Source organism: Rhopilema esculentum, chromosome 4 (assembly GCF_057945365.1).
Source record: "Rhopilema esculentum isolate cy_ngs chromosome 4, ASM5794536v1, whole genome shotgun sequence".
NCBI classification, from domain to species: Eukaryota; Metazoa; Cnidaria; class Scyphozoa; order Rhizostomeae; family Rhizostomatidae; genus Rhopilema; species Rhopilema esculentum.
In genome coordinates, this window is record NC_142818.1 from 9809137 (window position 1) to 9831940 (window position 22804).

Sequence of the window (22804 nt, forward strand, 5' to 3'; positions counted from 1 at the left end):
TTCATTACTTGATGAGGCCCACTGGACCGCGAGGCCCTGGAGCAATTCAAAAATGGTATTTAAACAGAGAAAGAATGATAACAATGAGAACAACGAATTTCAAAAAACATTTTTTAATCTTCTCTCAAAACAGACCTTACTAACTGCTCTAGAAAATTTTAAAAACGATATTGTTTAAGTTTCAAAAGATGATGAGACTTTTAAGAAACTTTTGGCATTTCATGTTCAAATTTTTGAAGCCACCGTATGTAGAATGACCATACAAGATGAAGAAGAAAATAAAAGAAAACTACATTCTTGCAATAAGTATGTTTTGCTGATTTCAAGAAAAAACAAAACATTTCTTGTTGTTATGGTCTGCGATGTTTGTCGACCTCTGCGACGCTGCATTTGTGAGTTGTTGTTGTACTACGTACTACACTGGCGAGGAACGGAAGATTTGTTGTTCAACTTGCTTTCTAACTTCAAATTATAAACATGGTTTAATGACTCAAGGGAAACCATGAAAATGGAAAATTTTGCGCATAATACTCTCTGGACTATTTGCTGTACAACTTGATGGCTTAACAAAGAAATCTTAATAAGTCTTTAAGTTTATATCATCGAGTTGGCTTTGATAGGAGAAAGGGAAAGATCAATCAAAATGCCAATTTTCCTGTCAGAGCATTTGCCATTGCCATCCTTGAAGTCATACACCATCTTTAGTCTTTCACTGTTTGTTATGGGACTGCTTTCGATCAGAAGCAAAGATCATGACGAAGATGAAGACATTGTAAGCTCACTTGGGAGGAATGGCTTTTGTGCATGGGTATGATGATGACCTCTGTCTATTTTGACCCAAATCAACGCATCTTTTAGATAAACGTTTCTCGTTCAAAAGTCTGTCATTACGACATTCTTTCATTAATTTTTTAAAATGATGTGTTTTTTAAATTCTGAACTTTTATACAAGCAAAAACCATGAACAATAACGCGTAATTGAGGGTCGTCATGTGTACAGTTTGGCTTGTGCACATAAAGATTGCACACTACTTCTGTATATTTGCCGTGGTTGGTAGCTGCTTGTGAATTCCTGCTCCACAAATTCCCTCTGTAGTATATTAAGCCTCAACTGTTATCAAATAAAATTGTCTGTTAAGTTGGGAAAGGAAGGTTTACTGGTTAAAGGCAAAAGTCATGATGAAAATAGAGGCGTTACCCAAGGGTATACACCCCCCTCATGAAAGTGCCCGGACAGTTAGAAGATTGATTGCACTTTCAGACAAAAACAAATTTAGGCTGACAATAACGACTTTTTAACTTAGTGATAGTAATATTTTTAAAGTAAAGTGACAGATCAAAAACTTTCCTGCAAAGCAGACATATCATGCAGTTCAGGACCATAAGTCACAGTAACTCTTTACCAAGTTGCAAGTCTTGCTGGAATCAATCAGTACAAGGGTTCATTCACAATTCTTTATCATTTTCCTTGCAATATTTATCGACAGCTTTTAAAACTTCAGTTGTTTATGAACATTTAATGCAATTTTGCATAATGATGCAAACAAGTTTTGATGCAAATTTGGTTAGGGTGGAACGCTCAGACACTGGTGCCGCAAGAGATCTTGCCCTTTTTGACCGTGAAAAATTTTTTAGTCTTCTTGTTTGTTGATTTGTTTGCATATCTCGTAAGCGGCAGTCTTTGTGCATCCAATGATACTAGCAATTTTATGATAGCTTTTTCCTATCATTGTGATAAAACATTATTTCTAGATGCTGCTCAGAAATCAATTATTTTGTTTTGGTCGCTACCATCTTGAGGAAAAACCCTCACAGAGTTTGCTTACATATCGATAAGATTATTTTTTTTCGACAAAAATATAGATTAAAAACCAAAAAAACTTCAAGAAATAATTCAAGGAATTTGATATTTTAGTATGGCTTTCATCTTAGTTCCTTTTTTATCTTGCTCATTCTGATTTTGAAATTAGGTTATGGCATCAGTGAGTTATACACCATGGCAGTGCAAGTAATGTAAAACTACTTATCACACCAAAGGCAAATGAAATCCTGAAAACACCTGTTTACCACAACCTATAAATGGAATAAGAAATTTCTTATTCCATTAACTGGGACAAACATGATATATTTTGATGATCCCTTGCTTATAATTTTTTTTAATGTTTTATTTGTAGAAATTTTTTATATTCACATTCATTTTTAATAACTCTTAATGCTCTATCATTATTTTCTTATTTAATCAACATTATTTATCAAATCATTGAAATCATTATTTGTCAAAGATATCACCTTTCTCTTGTGCATCATCCATTTTAAATATTTCTTGCCCAGAAAAGGCCAGCCAGCTTTGAAAATTGGGTATCCAAGTAGGATATTAAAGAACAAAATCCTGAAATACAATGCAACACTTCCAGTGCTGCAACATCAATGATGAGTTTCTTAAAAATATTTCTTGTTAGGAAGTGAGTGTATATAGACAAAGAAATATTATAGTTAGCAAATTTATTTAGTACCAGAATGAAAATATAATAGTTTGATTGTTAAAAACACAACGTTTTGAGCATTTACTTGTTACATTTGCAACGCATGCAACATACATATTTAAAGAAATATTATGTACTAATTAATTTTGAATCTTTTTATCCTGACTTAAAGTTAAGGAATGTCAAATTTTCTTTTTTTCAGTCAAGTGTAAATATGGCTTATTGTTGCTTATTTCTTTTTGGCAAAATCATTCAGAGGTTTGTTTTTGGAGACTTGAAGGCTATTGAGGAACAGGTAAAATTTTTTCTCCAAGAAGAATCTGCATATCCTTTTAATTTTCATTGTCTAATCTAGCTAGAAACCTGAACTTACCATAGACTTATAGTTATTATATTTAATATAGTTATTATATTTAGTTAATAATGTTATAGTAACATGTGCTATTGAAATTACATTTACACCAAATTTAAGTTACATGAAGAAACTAGTTTTCAAATCATATATTTTAAAAAGATAGGACTCCTTGGATTACTAACACCCTTGGTACATTAAAACAAAGGGATGCTCTGCTCCTCGATTAGCTTAGCTATTTAGAGAGCTCCTCCTTAAAAATTCCTTCATAAAAATTCTTTAATCTCGTATAGCCAATTTTTTTTTTATTTATAGTTATTTTGTATTTATAATTTGTGGCCTGTATGTTCAATATTTTGATTATTTGTATGTAGTGAAATTTATAGTAAAAGGAACTGAACTGAAATGAACTGAACACCTGGCTTTCATAGCTTGTCTTCTAGTGTCAATTCTAACTATTAGCATTCAAAGTATAATTGTGTAAAATTATCATCATCTAGCATGGTTTTGTAATCGTATATCTTGGGATAAGCTGATTTTGTTAATGGTCAAGTTGTGTCAAGTAATGAAAGCCTAAATATGGGGTTGTTGCCATTGTAGGTTACTGAAATGCACTTATTCTCCCGAATAAAGTTGTTGGCACATGAATCATTTCTCAACTTACTGTTACAAATTATTATTTTTCACTTATTTTTCAGCAGAATTTAAAAGTTGTCAAATTAATTTTCATTTCCTTTCTAGCATCTACAAGAAAGCTTTTGGAATTACATTTTCTACAAGTTTATTTTTGTTTTTGGTGTGATAAATGCACAAACAGTTACAGAGGTTATGTGTTGGCTGGCCTGGTTCTCCATGGTTGGTTTCTGGAAAATTTTTGGCCAAATTTGTAAAGATAGATTTGAATTTGTAAGTTTTTATTTTGACAATTTTTAATCAGTGGCCGAGCTGCGGGGAGGAATGGGGGGACTAGTCCCTGCAAACTTTGCGAGAGAACTTGGGGGGTATGTGTATGCTATCTAGAACGTCACATTTAAATGGCATCTCTTGAGAGACAAAAGGTGTTTCCTCTGAAAGAAAATGTTTTAAACAGGGGGAAAGGGCGTTGCCCAAAAGGGCGTGGTCCCTGACACACCTTTTGTCCCCCCACGTATCCCAGGCTGGAGCCGCCATTTTTTTTAATCATTTAAATTTTGTCAATTAACTGTCTTTATCCTGTATCTAAATTATTCTGTCAATATCTCTTTAAGTAAATAAACCAATGATATAAGTACACATCAAATTAGGAATTTGTGTTGTTGATAGATTTTCTGGCTTAGGAAAGAAAATTTGCAGCTAACATTTTCAGGAAGGTCTGCATTTGTCAAGATATTTTGTTTAAATCTTATTCTCTTAAAAAATCTGGAATTATTCACTTTCTGATAAATGGAAAAGCTATAATAATATGCAAGTTAGATTGCATTAGTGTCAACAAGAATCAGTAAATCAATAATGACAGCTGTGTTTTAGAACACATTGTGCAGTGCCTATTATGGTGTTGTCACCTATGCTTACGTTGATGAATGCAGAGGCCCCACATACATAAAGTGTAGTTTCTTTTTAGTGTTGGTTAATTATTTGTAGTTTTATGTATATCATTTAAGTTAATGTTATATTTTGTTGATATTTTGTATCATCATTTGCAGATTTTATCATCTCCAAGCGCATTACGCAAGTCACACAAAAAGCTTTTGTGCCTTGTGATTTCTATTCTTTCATCCACGTTTTGCATGTCCATTGCTGCATATTACTCAAATTTTGCCAATAACTGGAGCATCTTTGGATTTATGCTCGCTGAGGTAGGAAGATAAAAATATTTGTTTCTCATTTTGAAGCACATTTTGTGGAAAAATCATTTCCTAATACTTAATCATTTGAATTTTTTTGTTTTGGTGCTGATATAATGATGCCTTAATGTGTTTTGTTTGTGCATGGTTCTTTGTGTTCTTTGAGGGTGCTATAGCTCCTTGATTGTCTTCATAGACTGTGGTTGGTTCTTGTCGCACAAAACCAATGCTTTCAAGCAATCTCCTCAGCCAGACTGCCTCTTGTGTAGCAGAGCATAAAGCTATGTACACTGCCTCAGTTGATGATAAGGCGATAACTGATTGTTTCTTTGTTTTCCATGTAACAGTTCAACCACAAAATTTGAATAAATAGCCTGATGTTGACTTTTTGTTGACAAATCACCACCCCAATCAGCATCAGAATAGCCAAGTAAACTTTACTGAAGGATTCAAACTTAAGACCATAGTTCACAGTCCCTTTTATGTTGCGAAATATATGCTTTATTCCTTGCCAATGCTCTTTGCTTGGGTGTAACATAAATTGTGAAAGAACTCCCACTGCTGCTGCTATATCTGGTCGAGTTGCAGTTGCTGCAGATGTTAAACAGCCAATTGCCATTTGGTAACTTTGAACATCAACTGGGGTCTCATTTTCTTGTAGTTTCACAAACCTCTTACCAGGCTCTAATGGAGTTGATACTGGCTTGCAGTTCTCCATATCAAACTTCTTCAAAATACTTTCCAAATATTTTGATTGTTTTATCATGAGTGTCTTAGCTGCTCTGTATTCCCAGTATTCCCAGGCTTCTTTTCTGCATTTATCATGACATTGCTGTTTGACACAATGAGAAGATCATCTACATATAGAGCAATGATGACAAAGTTGACTTGTCCATCAGCTTTCTTCTCAGATTTTATGTAGAGACAGGAATCAGCAGTGCTACATTTGTATCTATTTTCCTTTTGAAATGAGTCAATTGCAGTATACCAGCACCGTGCTGCCTGCTTTAGACCATAGATTCCTTTATTTAACCTGCATACATGATTTGGTTTATCAGCATTAACATAACCCTCAGGCTGCTTCATGTAGATTTCACTGTCCAAATTACCATGAAGAAATGCTGTTTTTAAATTCATTTGATGTATTTATAAATTGTTCTCGTTTGCCAATGCAAGTAATGAGCATATTGAAGAGTATCGAATGACAGGTGAAAAAACCTCTTGGTAATCAATTCCTTTAGCTTGTGAGTACCCTTGAGCTACTAAGCAAGACTTAAAGCGGTCAACAGAGCCATCTGCAGTCCTCTTAACTTTGATTACCCACTGGCTCTCAACAATGCTCTTTCCTTTTGGGATTGGAACTAAGTCCCATGTTTTGTTTTTGATTAATGATGAGTATTCTGCATCAGTAGCTTCTTTCCATTCACTAGCATGTTCTCCAGTCCATGCATCCTGGATCTTTCTTGGCTCATCAATTTCAACTGCTATAATATCAGCAATGAAACAGTTTTCGTTTTCTTCATTAACTTTCTCAGCCAGCTTAGCAGAAGAATGTGTTCTTGCACCTTGCAAGTTTGCAACTTCTCTCATAAAGTTCTCCTCATATGTTGCTCCCACTGGCAAGATATTGTGGTTGACTTCATGATTCACTTCTTCTATAACATTTCCATCAACGTCTGGACTAATTTCATCATCAAACTCAATACATATATGATCAGATTTTGATAAGACAGTTGTATCAAAGTCATGAAAGTCTCTCTCTGGGAAGATAACGACTGCGAATGAAATGTTTAGCTTTAAGATCATAAAGCTTATACCCCTTTGTTCCATTTGGGTAGCCAACAAATATAGCTTGTTTCGATTTAGCATCAAATTTATGACGATATTTATCAACAATATGCACATTAGCTATGCAACCAAATACTTTAAGATTTGACACATTTGGCTTTTCACCATACCGGCATTCAAATGGTGTCTGCTTATTAAGTGCAACTGTTGAGCTGCGGTTTTTCAAGAATACAGCTGTGCTACCTGCTTCTGCCCAAAATGAAGTTGGTAGTTTAGCATTATGTAACATAGAACGAGGTGTTTCCACAATTGTCCTATTCATTCGCCCTGCAACACCATTTTGCTCTGGATTCATTGGAGTCGTTGTTTGCTGTAGAATTCCTTTTTCTCTCATGTATTTTTTGAATTCTTTGGAGCAATATTCACCACCATTATCGGTACGAAGTATCTTGACTTAATTCCCAGTCTCATTGGTTGTTCAGTTTACAAGTTCTTTGAATTTTTCTAGCACTTCACTTTTGTGCCTAAGGAAATAAACGTGGGTATACCAAGACGCATCATCGATAAATAAATGTTACGAAGTACTTTGACTTTCCAATTGATTCCACGTTAATTGGTCCGCAAACGTCACTATGTATTGTTGACAATACTTCTGCTGCTCGAGTTGATGACGGAAATGCATCGCGATGCTGCTTTCCCATGAGGCAACCTTGACATACTTGCTCACTCACTAATTCAGACATGCTACAATTCATCCCATCAACCATTCTTCATGTTGTCAGCTCCTAAATGGCCTAACCGATAGTGCTATATTGATTGACTTCTGTCATCATCAGCTGTAGAACCAAAACAAGAATTCTGAACTGGTTCTAAGTTAAGTTTATACAGTTTTCCATATTTTTTGCCAATGGTATATGACTTGTCATCAATTGTTGTTTTGCAATATTGTCCTTTAAACTGAACTTCAGCCCCTTTTTCTGTCATTGTTGGCAGAGGCAATAACTTGTTTTGAATCCTTGGAACAAACAAAACATCATGTAGGGTTACGTTAACCTTTTGTGTTCCATCATATGCAAATAAAGCCACTATACCTTTTCCATAGGCAAGTAATGTGCTGTTATCAGCAAGCTTTACTTTTACAGGAGTCCTAAAACTCTCGTATTCCACCATTCCTTTTTTGTTTGGCGTCATGTGCTGCGAGGCTCCTGAGTCAATCCTCTATTCTTAACCTTCCATGCTGGTACCTCCTGTTGCTAAAGCAACTTCCGGAGACCTCCTGGAGACTTTTTCAACCTTGTTCGCAAATTTGGCGTTAGGCGGCTTCTTTTGACCATTTTTAAGTTTATAGGCTTCTTCTGATCTTGTCCTCTACTGCTTATTAAAGGCAGTTTGTCCCGTCAATGATTGGCTAATATGAACAATAGGTCGTCCCGCCTTAACGTTTAACGGATTACGATGCTTGCTTTGGCTGGCCTAGCTGCGGTAGTGGACGACATTTGAAACTGCGAGCAAAAAGCTATCGGGAATGGCAAGAAGATTTAATTACTGGAAATGAATGATGATAATGGAAGCATTTCCATTTTGCTGTTAGCATATCTGTCGCACAAACCAAACAGGAAACAATTTTTTCTAGCCACAGCTTCACTACAACGGCCATTTGATTCAAAAGCTCTGGAATCAAAGTTGTCTCTGATTGGTTTTAAATCGTTTAATTCTCGATCAAGCTCAACGGTGCGTGAATTTCACTCCTTTGAAAATCAAGTTGAGCACAATAAGGGACAGACTGCCTTTAAAGCTTCCTGGGTAGAGTTACTACTTCCAGCCTGTGCACTTCCATTCTGCATTTTATCAGATTGATGAATAAGCCTACCGCGAACCTAATTCCCGGGGCGGGTCCAGAGCAAATCTGAAGGAGGGGCAGTTTGGTAGTGGAGGCGCTGAAAAATTGTCGAAATTGGTGACAAGAGTACGCTATATACAACAATTTCAGATACATTTTCGGAATAAACAACATAACTTTCAGGTAATTCTTGAAAAAAATTAACCTATCGGTCTCAGAAACTTTTTCACCTGATTCTCATTCTTCAAAGGGGGCGCACAATTTCGAAAAAAGGGGTGCCAAACTTGCTTCACCTCGTTGAGGGAGGGACAACTGCCCCTAGTTGCCCCCCCTTAAATCCGCCACTGCCTAATTCCACGTTAGTATTTTATTAGCGATCGTTTCTAAAGCTGTTATTCAATGATTGCATTCGTCAGGGAGGCTACTTATCAAAATTATCACCAAATCTTTCTCAGCGATAGAGTCATCAACTCCTTCCAAATGTTCCGAAAGAGTTTTAACGTAATTTATATGGGTAATCACGTTCTCACCTTTGTTCCTGCGCGCAGAATACAATTTTCTTCGATAGAATATTTTCTTTGAAAGAGACTTCTCTTCGAAATGACTAGCAAGATTGTCCCATGCTTCCTTCGAAGTTTTAGCAGATCGCACGTAAATTTGAAGACTTTTTGCCACGGATAAACATACGCATGCCAAGGCCTGATTTTCTCTCTTCTTTAATATTCGCTGTTCTTGTGCAGATACGGTCTCGGACAATACCTGTTACTATCTCCCACAGATCCTTACCGATTAAATACATCTTCATTTGGAACTTCCAGTTGTGATAATTCTCACCAGTTAACGTTTCTGTTTTGGAATTGATGTCCCCTGCAACAGCCATTGTGATCGATTCCGACAAGACTTCAAAAAGCTTCCAGTAAACTGTATTAAAATACCGATACAATTCCGACAAAGAAATCGTGATCTGGGCCCATAACCTATTAGAATGCTACGAAGAGCATCTTGAAAGATAAACTACAGTTGAACGAACATAACAAAACATATTGATATAAGGTATCATCATATCAGAAAAGCAATTGAAAAGAACAATATCATGCTTGAATATTGTCCTACAGAACAACAGGATTTGACTAAAGGACTTGCAAAAGAAAGATTTCAAAAATTGCGTTCAATGATGGGAATAGACTGTTGAATAAACTGATAAACCATAATGAAATGACTTTTTATTATTTGCTATAATATTTATTTTGTTTGGCTTAATATACCAATATACATTTGTCAAGTGGGAGGGACAAGACATTTAATATTATCATGTTTTGACTCATAGTATCATTGATTGACACTTTAAGTTAAGCCTTGCTTAGTCATGCTGTGAACACGCTTTACTGCCCTTACGCTGAATGTGGCCTAGTACTATATTCTGGTCGTATAAGTTGTTTTGTTATGTTTGTTCAACTGTAGTTTATCTTTCAAGATGCTCTTCGTAGCATTCTAATAGATGCTCTGGATGTAGCTGGTTTTATGGTAATTATTATATTTCAACGGCTGTTTAAAACTTCAACAATTCTGATATAGTTTTGAGCTACTGTCTCTCTCAAAACCCTGTTCCTAACCTCCACTGTGAGTTCACCTTGATGGCCTTGCATAGCTTCTACATATATTTCTATTTGAATACTTTCTGCAACATAAATTTATCTACAGCTTTTTTTATAGCCCAGCAACATTTACATTTTCAAAGTTAAGGATAACTACTTTTTAAATTTAAAGACTGCCTGACTGGAACCAGTAGGCGTCCGTGTTTAACCTTCTACATCCTACCTTGCACACAGCTTGTACTGAATTTTGCTAAAGCTGTTCTATAACCCATATTTGATATTTTTATTCTTCTTTAGTGTATTCTTCTTGGGTTGGAATGTCTACATATTCTTGCAAAGTAAGGACCTTTTTTGTCATTGTTTCTAGCATTCAAAGCAAATGTTTTTTCTTTTGCCATTCAATTGTCAATTATCATTTATCTTTCATTACCTCTTGCAGACCATATATTGGCGATACAGAATTTAATAATGTCCTAGAAAAAGCCAACATTTTAAAACATGCTTTTTTGTCTTAAGCCTTTCAGAGTATAAAACGTCAAAATGATCATCAATAAGCTAGGATTTATTCATATCCACTTGTAGAACAAACAAAAGTTCCATTTTCTCAATATATTTAGCATTAGATGTTGCTTTTGTGTATTAAGGTTCATTGTCAATTAACTTTCAATTAAATTTTCTTTCAGGTACATGATTCAGATGGTTGATTTAGCTCGTGACGAGAATTGGGAAAACAAAACAACCTTGTCATATTATGTTGATCTATTCTTTGAATGCCTCATTCATGGCATTGATTTGCTTCATCATCTTCATATGCTGGTGAGATATATCTCAGAATACTTTTTGCATTTTATTGAGCCTTACAATCGGAATTAGAAATTTGTCTTTTGTAATAATATAGGCCTTTCTCCAACGGTATATTCTACTTGCTCAACGTTGACATCATCATCATCATCATCATCGTCATCATCATCATCATCATCATCATCATCATCATCATCATCATTATCATCATCATCATCATCATCATCATCATCGTCATCGTCATCATCATCATCATCATCATCATCATCATCATCATCATCGTCATCATCATCATCATCATCATCATCATCATCGTCATCATCATCATCATCATCATCATCATCATCATCAAATCAATATCATCATTGTACACTCCCCCCAGCCGAGGAATGTTATCAAAATATTAAAATTAAATATCTACTAAGCTTAACATCACAAAAGTGACATAAAAGAGCTATTACAACAATAAGATTGATAGTCACAGAAGCAGTACGGCTGCGAGTTCTTAAAGCAAAGAAAGGTCTGTTAATGGTACGAACAACATCAATAAGGAAATGTAATAGTATATTCAATCATTGATGGTACACCTTTTGTACCCAAGGCATCATTTTCAATTTAATAGCTCCCTGTACAGAATAATAAAATCCAACTTCCTTTTAAGCCAAAAATAATTGTTCAACGTTTTTAAAGGTGAAAATATTTGACGATTTGATGCTTTATGACCCTAGACTAGCATCTTTGTGCCCGATGACGTGTAGCCAGTAACAATGAGTGATTTATGTGTGAGATTGGTATTGCTTTTGTTTCTTAGAGGCACCATGTCCCGACGCATTTTGGCAGAGAAATTAAATTTCAATTGGTTGGACTTTACAATGGACATGTTGCTTAAAACTAATTCTCAACTTGCCTTTAACCTTTATAACTCTGGGGATATTTTTCTCAAAGCAACGGAAGCCCGGTTCATTTATTGATTTTGTGAAAAGATTATATCTGGTTGACTGTTACGAAATTCATCAGTTAGTCTTTTTTCAATTAGTTTGTCAGCTTATGTCCAATTTTTCGACTGTGTCTTTCCAAATTCAACATTCGATAACAGAAGAATGGTGTTGAAAATGTTACAAGACCCGATTTCGAACAACCGTGCTGCTCTAATTTATTTGAAGTCGAAATTGCAAACACAAGCTATCATCTTCGTGCAATGGCTTTTGATGTTAAATTTGCACTATTTTGCCTTGTGATAAGCTTAACCTGATGTCGAAAATTTAATTTCTGCAGCTGTGGTCGAATGTATTCTTAAGCATGGCGAGCCTCGTCCTTTATTGGAACATTCGAACAATATTTTCTGATTTGAAGAAAAAACTAAGAAAACATCAAAGATACAGAAAAATAATTAAAAACGTGCAAGAAAGGTTTGTATTTTTTGTTTCATTAAATATTTAACATTAAAATGTTGGAACACGAGAACCAAAAGACATTTTTTGTAGTGGTGTTGGAGCCAGTTTGTCTTGTAATAGATTTGAACGTTTTGATTCCCATTTACCAGCCATTGATCTGATTAATGCGGAGAGGCTTTGTACGTTATGTAAAGTAACTCCATGTGTGTGCAAAAGTATGAATTGATAAGGTCAGGAGCTTATAGATAAAGCAGTGTGTTTATTTATGTCCAAACAAGTTTGGCCTTTGTAAAGTTTATTCGTCTCCAGAGCTCACCAGCCTTGCCTTTGTTTTTAAAGTAAAACAAAGAAAGAGAGAAAGGAAACATTTTTAGAGGGTTTTCATATTGACCAATCTTGGTAAATAAGCCTTCTCGAACCAGTGAGGCATTAATAACAGAAGCTTCCACCATTTTAGATACACACAATTATTTACTTTTGGCTAGGCAGAAGCTGCTGCATTTAATCTGGACTTCATTACTAAATAAATAGCTTGTTTTAAATTGCTAGGTTCGCCCTGGTAGATGAAGACGAATTAGCTCAGTTCGAGGATAATTGTGCAATTTGCTGGGATGGCATGAAAAGTGCAAGAAAACTCCCATGCTCCCACATTTTCCACCAGTAAGCAACAATTTTATTATCTAATTCTTATGTTAAATTAGAGCCAGATATTTAATGCATCAGATCTGAACGGGTTCACAATTGATTATGCTGATCAGAAATAGAGAGCCTCTGACTTCGTTAGCTGTCTTGATATCTCTGCCCTTTTTGATTTCTCCACTTAAGATATTATAGGAAAAGAGTTATTTCATGTAATTACCAATAGATACTAGCTTCTTTGTAAAGACTTTTAAAATGTCCAAGTATATGATGATTGCAAAGGATGATATTTTATTTTCATCGTATTTTGCAAAAGACCGTTATAATTAACAAACAGGAGTTTTACTTTGAGACTGTTTACCTCTTTATTTGTGAGAATTTCCATGAACTATCATGGTAAGGGCCTTACCACAACAATTTACGGCTCAAACTCCGCCAAACGTCCCGGAAGCTATTCTACAAAGGCTGAGTCATTTTGTGGGAAAGGGGGAGTGGCACGGTTTTTCATCGGATGAAATATCTGCCAACAAAACGGGCAAAGTAATTGGACCCCGTTTACACTGTGCCGGATAGATTCTATCCGCATCAAAATTAGTTCAGATAGGCGTCGCGTTTACACTAGACCCACGCTATCCGCACGAATTTGAGAGCGGCTATCCGAACAAAATTAGTTCACCTAGGGAAGTGGATTAAATTAGTTCGGATGGCTATGTGGTACAATGTAAACGGTTTTTTCTGGATTAATTTTTTTAACATAGTATCTTGCTCGAAAGCGATTGGCAATTTCTTCCTATTTATTTTTCACTGTTTTCCAATCAAGACCTTTCGCCATCTTGGCTGCCTTGTTGTCGATTAATACTCGTGTTAAAAGTGCAGCATCTTCCTTAGTCCACGTAAAATTGGCATCCTTGTCAGCTTTCCCCACTTTCTTCGCTATTTCAGCGTCATTTTGTTTCAGAGAACGAATTATTAAAACTAACTTTGCCTAATTTGTGTTGACAATATCTTCGGACTTCGTCTGAAGAAAAGCAGACGAATCTGAAGAGGAATTAAGTATTTTTACGTTGGCGGGAATTTAGCTGTTATTTTGTTGCCCAGAGATGACTTCGTTTTGGACGTTCTGTGCCCGATTTTGGTCACGTGACTGCAGTTATCCGGCACAGTATAAACGGGAGGGCAAAGTGGACAGAATTTGTGCGGCACAGTGTAAACGCGAATCAACCCGAACAAGTTTTATGCGGATAAAATTTATCCGTCACAGTGTAAACGGGGTGTCAATTATTGGAAAATTGGAGTATCTGTCAGAATTAAATTTCCTATATAAATGGTATGGTGGGTGATTGTGCCCCAATGATGCTTAAAAGCACGTGGACATCCCATGATTTTTTTCCACTTTCAAAACACCCCACTGTTGTATTGCTGCCTAGTGGCTGCCAACTTTCCAAATTCCGTCCTTGTAGTGTGGTTTAGTAATTCGTACGTAGTGTTTTATGTACCTTGTTGTTGTAAGCTTCTATGCTGAATAGATTAGAAAAACTTCCCAAAGATTACGAGGGTTTTTGAGCTCAAACTTTTTAAAAAAGATGGAAAGAATGTAGATTGTTAAAACTGATTTCAAATGATCCGGGTAGTGAGTTTAACTGATCGCGAATGACTGCTTTTAGGTCTTGCCTGTGCTCCTGGCTTCAACAGGATACATCTTGCCCAACTTGCAGAATGTCCCTTGCAGAACTGATGGATCTGCCCGAGCGAAGTACGAACCAACCACTTTTGGATGGTGATATTGATCAAAGACAGTTTGCAGAGATACAGGCCCGTGGAAACCAGCGGTATGTTTTTAGCTAATTGACAATCATGTTAAGGACCGTTTACTGTTTTCCAGGTGAGCTATAGCATCTTAACTCCAATGTAGTAAAGTGTTTAAGAATGACTGTTTTACTAAAACCCACCGCACACACAGCAGATTTTTGTCCTTGAAAGACAAAGATTGTTGTCTTTTGCCATTTAAAGACAAAAATCTGCCGTGTGCGGTTGTCAAACACAGAGATTTTTGTCTTTCAAAGACGGTCTTCAAAATTAAACATGTTTAATTTTCGTAGACAATCTTTTAAAGACAAAAGTCTGCCGTGTGTGGATCCAAAAGCCAAAAGACAAAATTTTTTCAAAGACAGATTGAGTGGCCAAAAAGTTCCACTACCGTCTTCGTTTGCTGTAATTGTCTAGAGAAGTGATACGTAGAGTGGAAGGGGAAATGAAAAGGAGAAGGGCAAAAGACTGGAGGGAATAATAGAGAATCGGTTGGAAAATTAGGGAGAGCCACAGAGAAATGAAAATGTAATGCAAAAAAGATAAAAACAGAAAGCAATAAGCTATCTATCAAAACAGGTAAGGAAATTATCCGAGGAAAAATGAGAGGAGGACCTCGAAAGAAATTGATGGAAGAGAGGAACAGTGTATACGGGGATGAAAGTGATTTTGAAAGAATAGGAAAGGGACGAAAGATAAATGAAAGGAAAATTAATGAATATATGCTCTTCCTTATTTTCTACTTTGTAAAAAAAGATTTTGTTATGATATTTCATTACAATAGACGATGTTCAGCTTGTGCAAGCTCCTGGCATTTGTGTTTTGTTAATATAAATAGCGAATGAAAGTAGTTGATGTTTTGTTTTTGTTTTCAGGAATCACTTTTTTCATTTTGATGGTAAGTTTATCTTTCAGTTTTTGCTTTGTGATGCATTTGTTGGTTTTGAGCAAGAAATAACTCGATGATACTGATATATAACGTACTATTACGCTATTTTGAAATTATTTCAATTCCAGTAAAGGAATGTTAATGCAGGAAAGAAGTTTCAAAAATCTACTGCGCAAAGATCTTCATGTGAAGCTTATTTATTAGTCTTATTCACTGTAAAATCTATCTCATTTTTAGCTGCCCTCTCTATTAAAGTTCCCTTCTCTAGTAAGGCCCCCTGTATCAAATCCCCCTTTAAAGCAAACCTCTACACACTTAAACATGAGATATAACTATTTCTTAGACTTTGCTAGTTATTTTTCGTTGTTGGACAGCAAATTGAAACTCAAAAAGACACCTCAACTTTCAATTTTTATAAGCCCCTTCCCTTGCAAAATATACACCCTCTATTTTGAGCCCCCTTCTGGAGTGAAAAAATAATGTAATGTTTTTTTCTAGGAACAAGAATCGCCAACTGGTTCCCAAGCTTCTCAATTGAGGTATTTCATGGAGGCAATCTTGACGAAACGTCAGACCAGGAACTGGAAGAAATGGTATGAAAGCTTAATGATAAATCATGGCCTGGTCAGTCAGCCTTTCGCTTTAAAAACAGGAAACTTTTTGCAACAACAGAAGTTAAGTAGTTGCAAGAAGATATGTCTTGAATGAAATGATAGTCTGATTCTCGATTGCAAATGATTAGATGAAAGGGTCTTCGAATGATTATCTGATATTTTTGTTCAGAGGTCTCGTCCATATCAACACAAGAGAAGCTTCTAGTTTTGATTCATTCACCTCAAGTTTGTCTTCCTAACTCAGCGATAATGAACAAGAACATACAAATCTACGCTTGTATATATATCAAACAACAGTCCAAAGTCCAGCTAACTTTAGAACAGACGCTTTTGTCTTAAAAAACGATGAAAACTACTATTTTACTAAACAGATTTTTCATGAGGGTTTCTTGTTTACAAAGGTTTAGGACTTGTCTCTCGAGGCAGTTTCTTGCTCGTACTTCTCTAAAGCGTGTCTCTTGAGGAAGTTTTGACCTTTGGACTCAGAGGGCAAACTCCCTCTTCAATGTTCATAGCATGATAAGTCATTGTCTTGAAATATTTAATTAATCATAGAGAGTTGAAGAAAAAATAAATTATGAATTGATCTTCTGTCAGGTCATTGTATTATCTTGGCTCAAATGATATTCTGACCAGTCTGTCATATTTTAAATGATTGTTTGATACGTCAGTAGCTTCAATTTTCAATTTTTATGCAACGGTAAGTCTGAAATTTGCAGAACGGCATCTCATTGATTGAATCGCATCTCCTTGTCATTCATTAATTGTCCTTATAACGACTAAACAAAGTAAGCACTTGTCCTCTGCTGACTTTCCTATTCAACTGTATCATAAAAATTTTCAGGCCCTGCAGGTTCACACTATGTTTCCAAGTATACCATACAATGCTATTCTCGATGACGTCAGACGGACCCATTCCTCTGAAGCAACAGCAGAGAACATTTTGGAAGGAAACATTCTTTTCAACAGTGACGTGAGTGACGGATCAAGTTTACATCTTTGCAGCTGTAATTTACTGTACGAACTCTTGAAGGATTAATGCTGATCAACGATATATTTTTCTGTAGCGTGTGAAATGTATGAATTTTGTATATTAGTGATAATTAATCTCGTCCTATACATTTTCAGGGAAAAACTTTGTTAAAAATATTTTGTACACCTTTTCGGAATTTCCTAATGAAAAAACACCCGTCGTAACACAACAAAAATACGAGCTTACTATCAATATTGTAAGGGCCTGTTAGTATGAGCAAAATTATCCCACCTTTCAGTCTATGGGCTGGGAGGTGAGTTCCAGGCTTCCTATACAAAGCTTTGTAATTTCTATCATGTATTTATATGAGAAACGATTTATCCGAAGCTGGATGATTTCATCCCACCTGCCATTTTATGGCTAAAGGTGGGATGATTGTGTTAATATAAACAGGCCTTAAGGGGCAGAATCATGCAGTTTTCCAAATATTCAGTCGAACCGCCGCTTGGGTAATTGGGGTCGTGAATTTCCTTGACTTCCGTCTGGGAACGGTTTAAGCCCTAAAATTTAGTGATAATTATGCATATCGCATATTTTATGGAGCTAGATTGACTTTTTAATTACTTTTTCAGCGCTCTGAACTGGCAGATGAAATCTCCAACAACGAACAAACAACAGAAACCCCGTCAGAAGAAAGGCCTTCAGGTAATTCGCTTTCCATTCTGGCTTGTTACAGATCTGCTTGTCTTCCTGATGACGATATGTTGACCTTTATCTTTAGGATAATTTTTGAATTCCTTTGTTGCGGAGGTTCACGTCATTGAACTCTTATTTTAATTCATCGTTGCTCACTTTCCGCTGATTGGATATTACGCATTTATCATTAATAATTATAAACCAACCAGATTTCTGCCTAGACGACAATAAAAGCGAACTTTCAAGAAGAATCTCTGAAACAAGCAGTGCATCAGCACTGGAAACTGCCAGTGACACTAGCGATAGTTGCACTGAGTTTTATGAAGATGCAGACAGAAGGCAACAGGCTTTTAGCAACAGGCGTCAGAAGATCTATGCCAACGCAAGAAGGTGACTCTCTTCTTTTGAAGCTTTTTCTAAGAAACATCTCCTTTTTTCTATTTTTTTCATCCTGTATCCAGATTAAGTTAATCCATCGAAATGTCCTGGCTAATATCTTTGGTTGCTAGGCCATCCGTTTACACGATATCGGTACCATACCTGTGTGGAAAGGTGCTAATCCCGATTGGTTTGACTATACAATGGACCTAGTGTCAGGTGTCCAATCGGTAATGTAAGACAGATATCCATGGCTTGCTAGCTAGGGGGGTTGAGTCGTTGTAGAGCGGATTCGAGCTGCACTGAGCGGTAGTCAGCCTGCCTGGACCAATCGAATCAAAAGAAATCACAGCCAACCTGGGGGGGGGGGATGCATACAAATTTTGTTGACAACCAATGAACAACCGAATTGACTACCGCTCAGATGGGGGATTGAGTAGTACTGCCGCTCAACACGACTCAAACGTTACAGAAAGATGGGGGGATGCCTACATATTCTGCAAGTGGGCAAACTGTAACTTCAAAGCCGATGTGACCCATTATTTCGTACAATACGCAACTATTCGTAGGAATATATTTCATAAGAATATTAAGACTCGAATATTCTAAAATTTAAGAAGGCATCAGGATTAAAAGTCAGGCCCACAATGTTCGCCAAAAGTATGATTCTTTGTTTAACAAAAGTTGCTCTCAATAATTGCAAATTTTATCTGGCTCTTTAAACTTATAATTACCAACAGGTCTGATTTTCATAACTAATTGTGCGACTAAATGCGAGTTTTAGGCGACACTTCAAAATTCTGCCAAATGTATCTTTTTTTCTAATTCTATGGTGTTCCTTGGCTAAATGCCGTAAATTTTTTCAGAATATCCATCCATATTGAATAAGATTATTTATTTCTTCTCAAGCTTGTTGTAAGGATACATAATTTCAGTAAAGCACCACTTGTCTCTTGAAAATGGTCTACATAAGAAATTATAAAAAGCAATAATCATTTTAGAAAACCGGGTGTGACCAGGAATTGGGTGTGGTCGACCCTCTATCTCATTTCGGCGGTAGTCAGATTTTTGGCTGGATCCGCCACTGGACAGTGCCTCTAAAACCAGGTTGATGACCGGTTTTTAAAGATTTTTGCTAGTGCTAGCATTGTAACGACATTGGATAAACGGGCCATTTCCCATCCTTTTCTCTTCTCAGCTAAAAACATTAAAGCAAGGGCATGTAACATGGAAGTTTTAAAGACCATTTCAAAATTATTGCTGCGCTCCTGCAGGTTATTTTGGCGTGCATGAAGAATCCGGACAGGTATCATGTTTTGCTGGAAGTCATATTTGTAGGAGAGCGTTCCCTGACGCTAGACGACCTGTGATTCTTTGATGCGGTCAAAGAATTCCTCGATGTGTATGACATGACGTTAATCGGATTATCCTTACCGGATTCTTCAGCTTCGTCGGTTATGTTAGCAGTCGGTTATTCTCTGTTCCGGGCAATTTTTATCTTTACATTTGGCAAAAGTGGATCATGAAATTTGAATCTTCATGTTGAAGGTAGTCTGTGCTGAAAATTTCAAGTTGTTTGGGCCGTCAGACCGCGAATTAATCCATGAATTTGTTGCTGTTGTGAAACTTTGTCACTGCAGCAGCAAATTCCGGACAAATCTAAAGAAATATCTAAATTTTCAAAACAAGGTAACTCGCGACTGAACAGTCCAAACAACATGATTTTTTCAGTATAAACTAATTTGAAAATGAAGATTTCAATTCTGAAGTCCATTTTTGAGAAAGATTCATAGATAGCGAAATCCAAAATCAATGACGTCAATCCGAAACGGATAATATTGCAGGTCAGTCTTTGTTTTTCAAAACCGCCCATGGCTGACTGCTGACTCTCAAAAGCACAAGACAGAAATCTGTGTGTGCTTTACGTAACTAGTAGATATAAATGGTAATTAGAGTGTCAATGATTAGCATCTGCTATTTCTGGGGCGTCCACAACGTCGTAATGGATCGCCTACAGCATCACAAACTTTCACTTGAGGTTGAATTTGGCTGGGCTGTTTATGCCCTTAATAACAAAGGCCCTGTTTACAATAAAACTTTCAACCTGGGTTAACCTTAACCTGGGTTGAACCCAGGTTGAACCCACTTTCGTTTACACTGCATCGACCACGTAGTATTACACTGCATCGACCATGTACACGCAAACTTCTGGTTCACTTCTGGCTAGTGTCACCACTCGTGTTTGGTTTTGAATGGTGTGAACTTTGAAAATGGCTAAAATGAGAATTTTTAGTGGGGAATAAACTTTTCAAGGTAGGCATTTCCCCTTTGTCCGCTCATAACTTTGGGTCTTGTAGAAGTTTTACAAGGTCGGTTCTGATTGGTCAAATCCAAAAATCTAATTTCTATGACAATAGAAGTTATTTTTAAAGAGAAAAATGCAAAAAAACCTATTAACGTAATGCATGACTCATTCACTGAAAAAAGCAATAAAGAAACACACACTGTAGCAATGGGGCAAGCGTCGCAGTACTGAGCCCTATTTTGTAGACACTAACTCAAATAAACAATAGATATATAATAATAATAATAAATTTATTTAAAGTTGGCGCTACATAGCTATTTACAGTGAAATGAGCTAATCCAAGCCAACTGTTAAAACTACTACATCAAATATATACATACAAGATTAAATACTTAAAATTTCAAGCATACAGTAAACTATTAAAAACAGAATTAAAAGTGTACTTTTATAAAAATCGGACCAATTCAAAACGATAGTATTACAAAAATCCAAGTTGTGGTACGAACGTCCTACAAAGTTTGCACGTGCAATTGGTACCATTTCAGCTTTTAATTTCTTTCTTAAACTCGTTGATAGATTGAGCATTCCTTATGTTCTGAGGTAACGATAGCCAAAGACGTTGCCCTCTATATTTGAAAGTTTCGGATCCGTAAATGGCTGTTCTTACCCTTGGTAGCATAAATTCATTATTGTTTCTCAAATTATGAACAACATGACGCTCGAAGAAAATCTCTCTCATAAAAGGAGGGTTGATATTTTCTTTTGTTCAGGTCCTCTGTTTCCTTCAAATGAACCAAAAACCTTATAACAAAGAAGTGAATGAGGAGCTACAGATGGCTCACTCTTCGCGCAGCCAGCAACACCCCCTCCTCTTTCCCCATTATGATTTTTATTCATAAAGCATTTAGCTTGTACCATTTAACTTCAACTTTGAATGTCTAAGAGTTTACTTAGAATATAAGCATTTAGACATAAATCAATCAGTCGTTAAGCAATTGCAAATTGTAAACAGGAATAGTTGGAAATATTTCAACAATAAGCTCTCCAGCAATGGGGCTTACATATCTGGTTTGTGAGATGCAAGAAGCGTTGGATATGAAGTAAAAACTTTTTGACGTTGGAACTGACTCATATTCTTTTCCTGTTGATTTTTCAACCATTTTCATGTATAAGATACAGGGTGGGGCGGTTCCTCCAGATGCATTTGGGGTTGACATGTTCCAAATTTTGTAGGATCAATTCTCTAGGAAGGTCGCATTTGGTTTTTAACTGATTGCAGCCAAAGCTAAGAGCAATTTTGCAACCGATTCTTACTAGTTGTCTTCCCTGTTAGGCGATTTACAAGCATGGGTAGAGAGCATTCATCCTCATCGCAGACAGAAGTATTGTCTCCACACCTCTTAAGTCGGACACACCTTTCAAATGTACAAGACCAAGAAGAGAGACGAGCAAGAGTGTTGGAAGCAATAGAAAGAAGGTCGGTGGCAGAACAGCAGTAAGCTGGCAAAAAGCATGATGCTAGCATTGAACTTTAGTCTAGCTCTCTTATAATGAAGAAAGCAAGGAAAGCACATCCAATACCCTCCTTTTTACTACTAGTGATCCAAAAAAGAGCCGAGTAGATATATGAAAATTCAGTGGATGTTGAAAGGTTTATGACCTAGTCCTGCGGTTTTTTCTTTGCAAACATTATTTGAATATACATCCTGTGGTATGTCCTTCATAATGAGGACCTCAATATTTGTATATGAGGATTGCTTATATTATATTTTATTCATTAGACTTATAAAAAGCTTTCAGTTTTATTCAAAACATTGTTGATAACTTTTTTGTCAATAAGACAAATTTGACCTGAATTGTATCATCTGTATTCTTGATATAGTACGTAGAAAAGGTTTGCATTGAAAATCTCTGATTTGATAGAGCTATGTATTTAATTTGTTAAGTCCTAAATATAAATCGGGGTTGCTTATAATATATGCATACATACATGTATTTATAGAATTTTTGAATTAACTTTATCCAATGACTCGTTCAAAAATTACATATCATTTTTAATGACCATTTTCTAATCACATCTTTACCATGGTTGAGCAGGATATTAACCTTAATTTCATATATGCAACAAGAAGCCAGCTTAGCTCCCACCTACCATGAATGTGTTATATGTAATTTTGAACGAGTCCCAACTGTAAAAGTTATTGTAAATCTTCATTTAATTACAACAGCTTTGTGCTTTTTGTGTTAGAGAAAATAGACAGTAAACAATTTATATGAGGGTAAAATAAAGCAGTTTACGATGCGGGTTTTGCTCAGGAAAGTGAATGTCAATCTAGATGTTTAAATATCCAAAAAGTTAGATGCAATATATCAAGACCAGAACAATGTTTATCCTGCTATTTAAGTTTCTTACTCACAAACCAATTTT

At 36.0% G+C, this 22804-nt stretch overlaps 1 protein-coding gene across 2 annotated transcripts; it reads left to right on the forward strand.

Annotated features, from left to right (window-relative positions):
• Positions 1–387: 387 nt before the first annotated feature.
• On the forward strand, positions 388–22450 carry LOC135691104 (E3 ubiquitin-protein ligase AMFR). Of its 2 annotated transcripts, none has more exons than XM_065208864.2 (15): positions 388–808; positions 2686–2778; positions 3577–3741; positions 4518–4670; positions 10179–10219; positions 10565–10697; positions 11958–12091; positions 12626–12736; positions 14380–14544; positions 15397–15419; positions 15909–16003; positions 16869–16997; positions 17630–17702; positions 17903–18083; positions 21710–22450. In XM_065208864.2, exons 1-15 carry the CDS (start codon positions 644–646, stop codon positions 21873–21875), a joined length of 1827 nt encoding a protein of 608 aa, XP_065064936.1. In that variant the 5' UTR covers positions 388–643; the 3' UTR covers positions 21876–22450. The 2 variants fall into 2 exon arrangements, with proteins under 2 accessions (XP_065064936.1, XP_065064937.1); XM_065208865.2 differs by having other exon boundaries at positions 389–808; positions 17915–18083; positions 21710–22445.
• Positions 22451–22804: the final 354 nt, after the last annotated feature.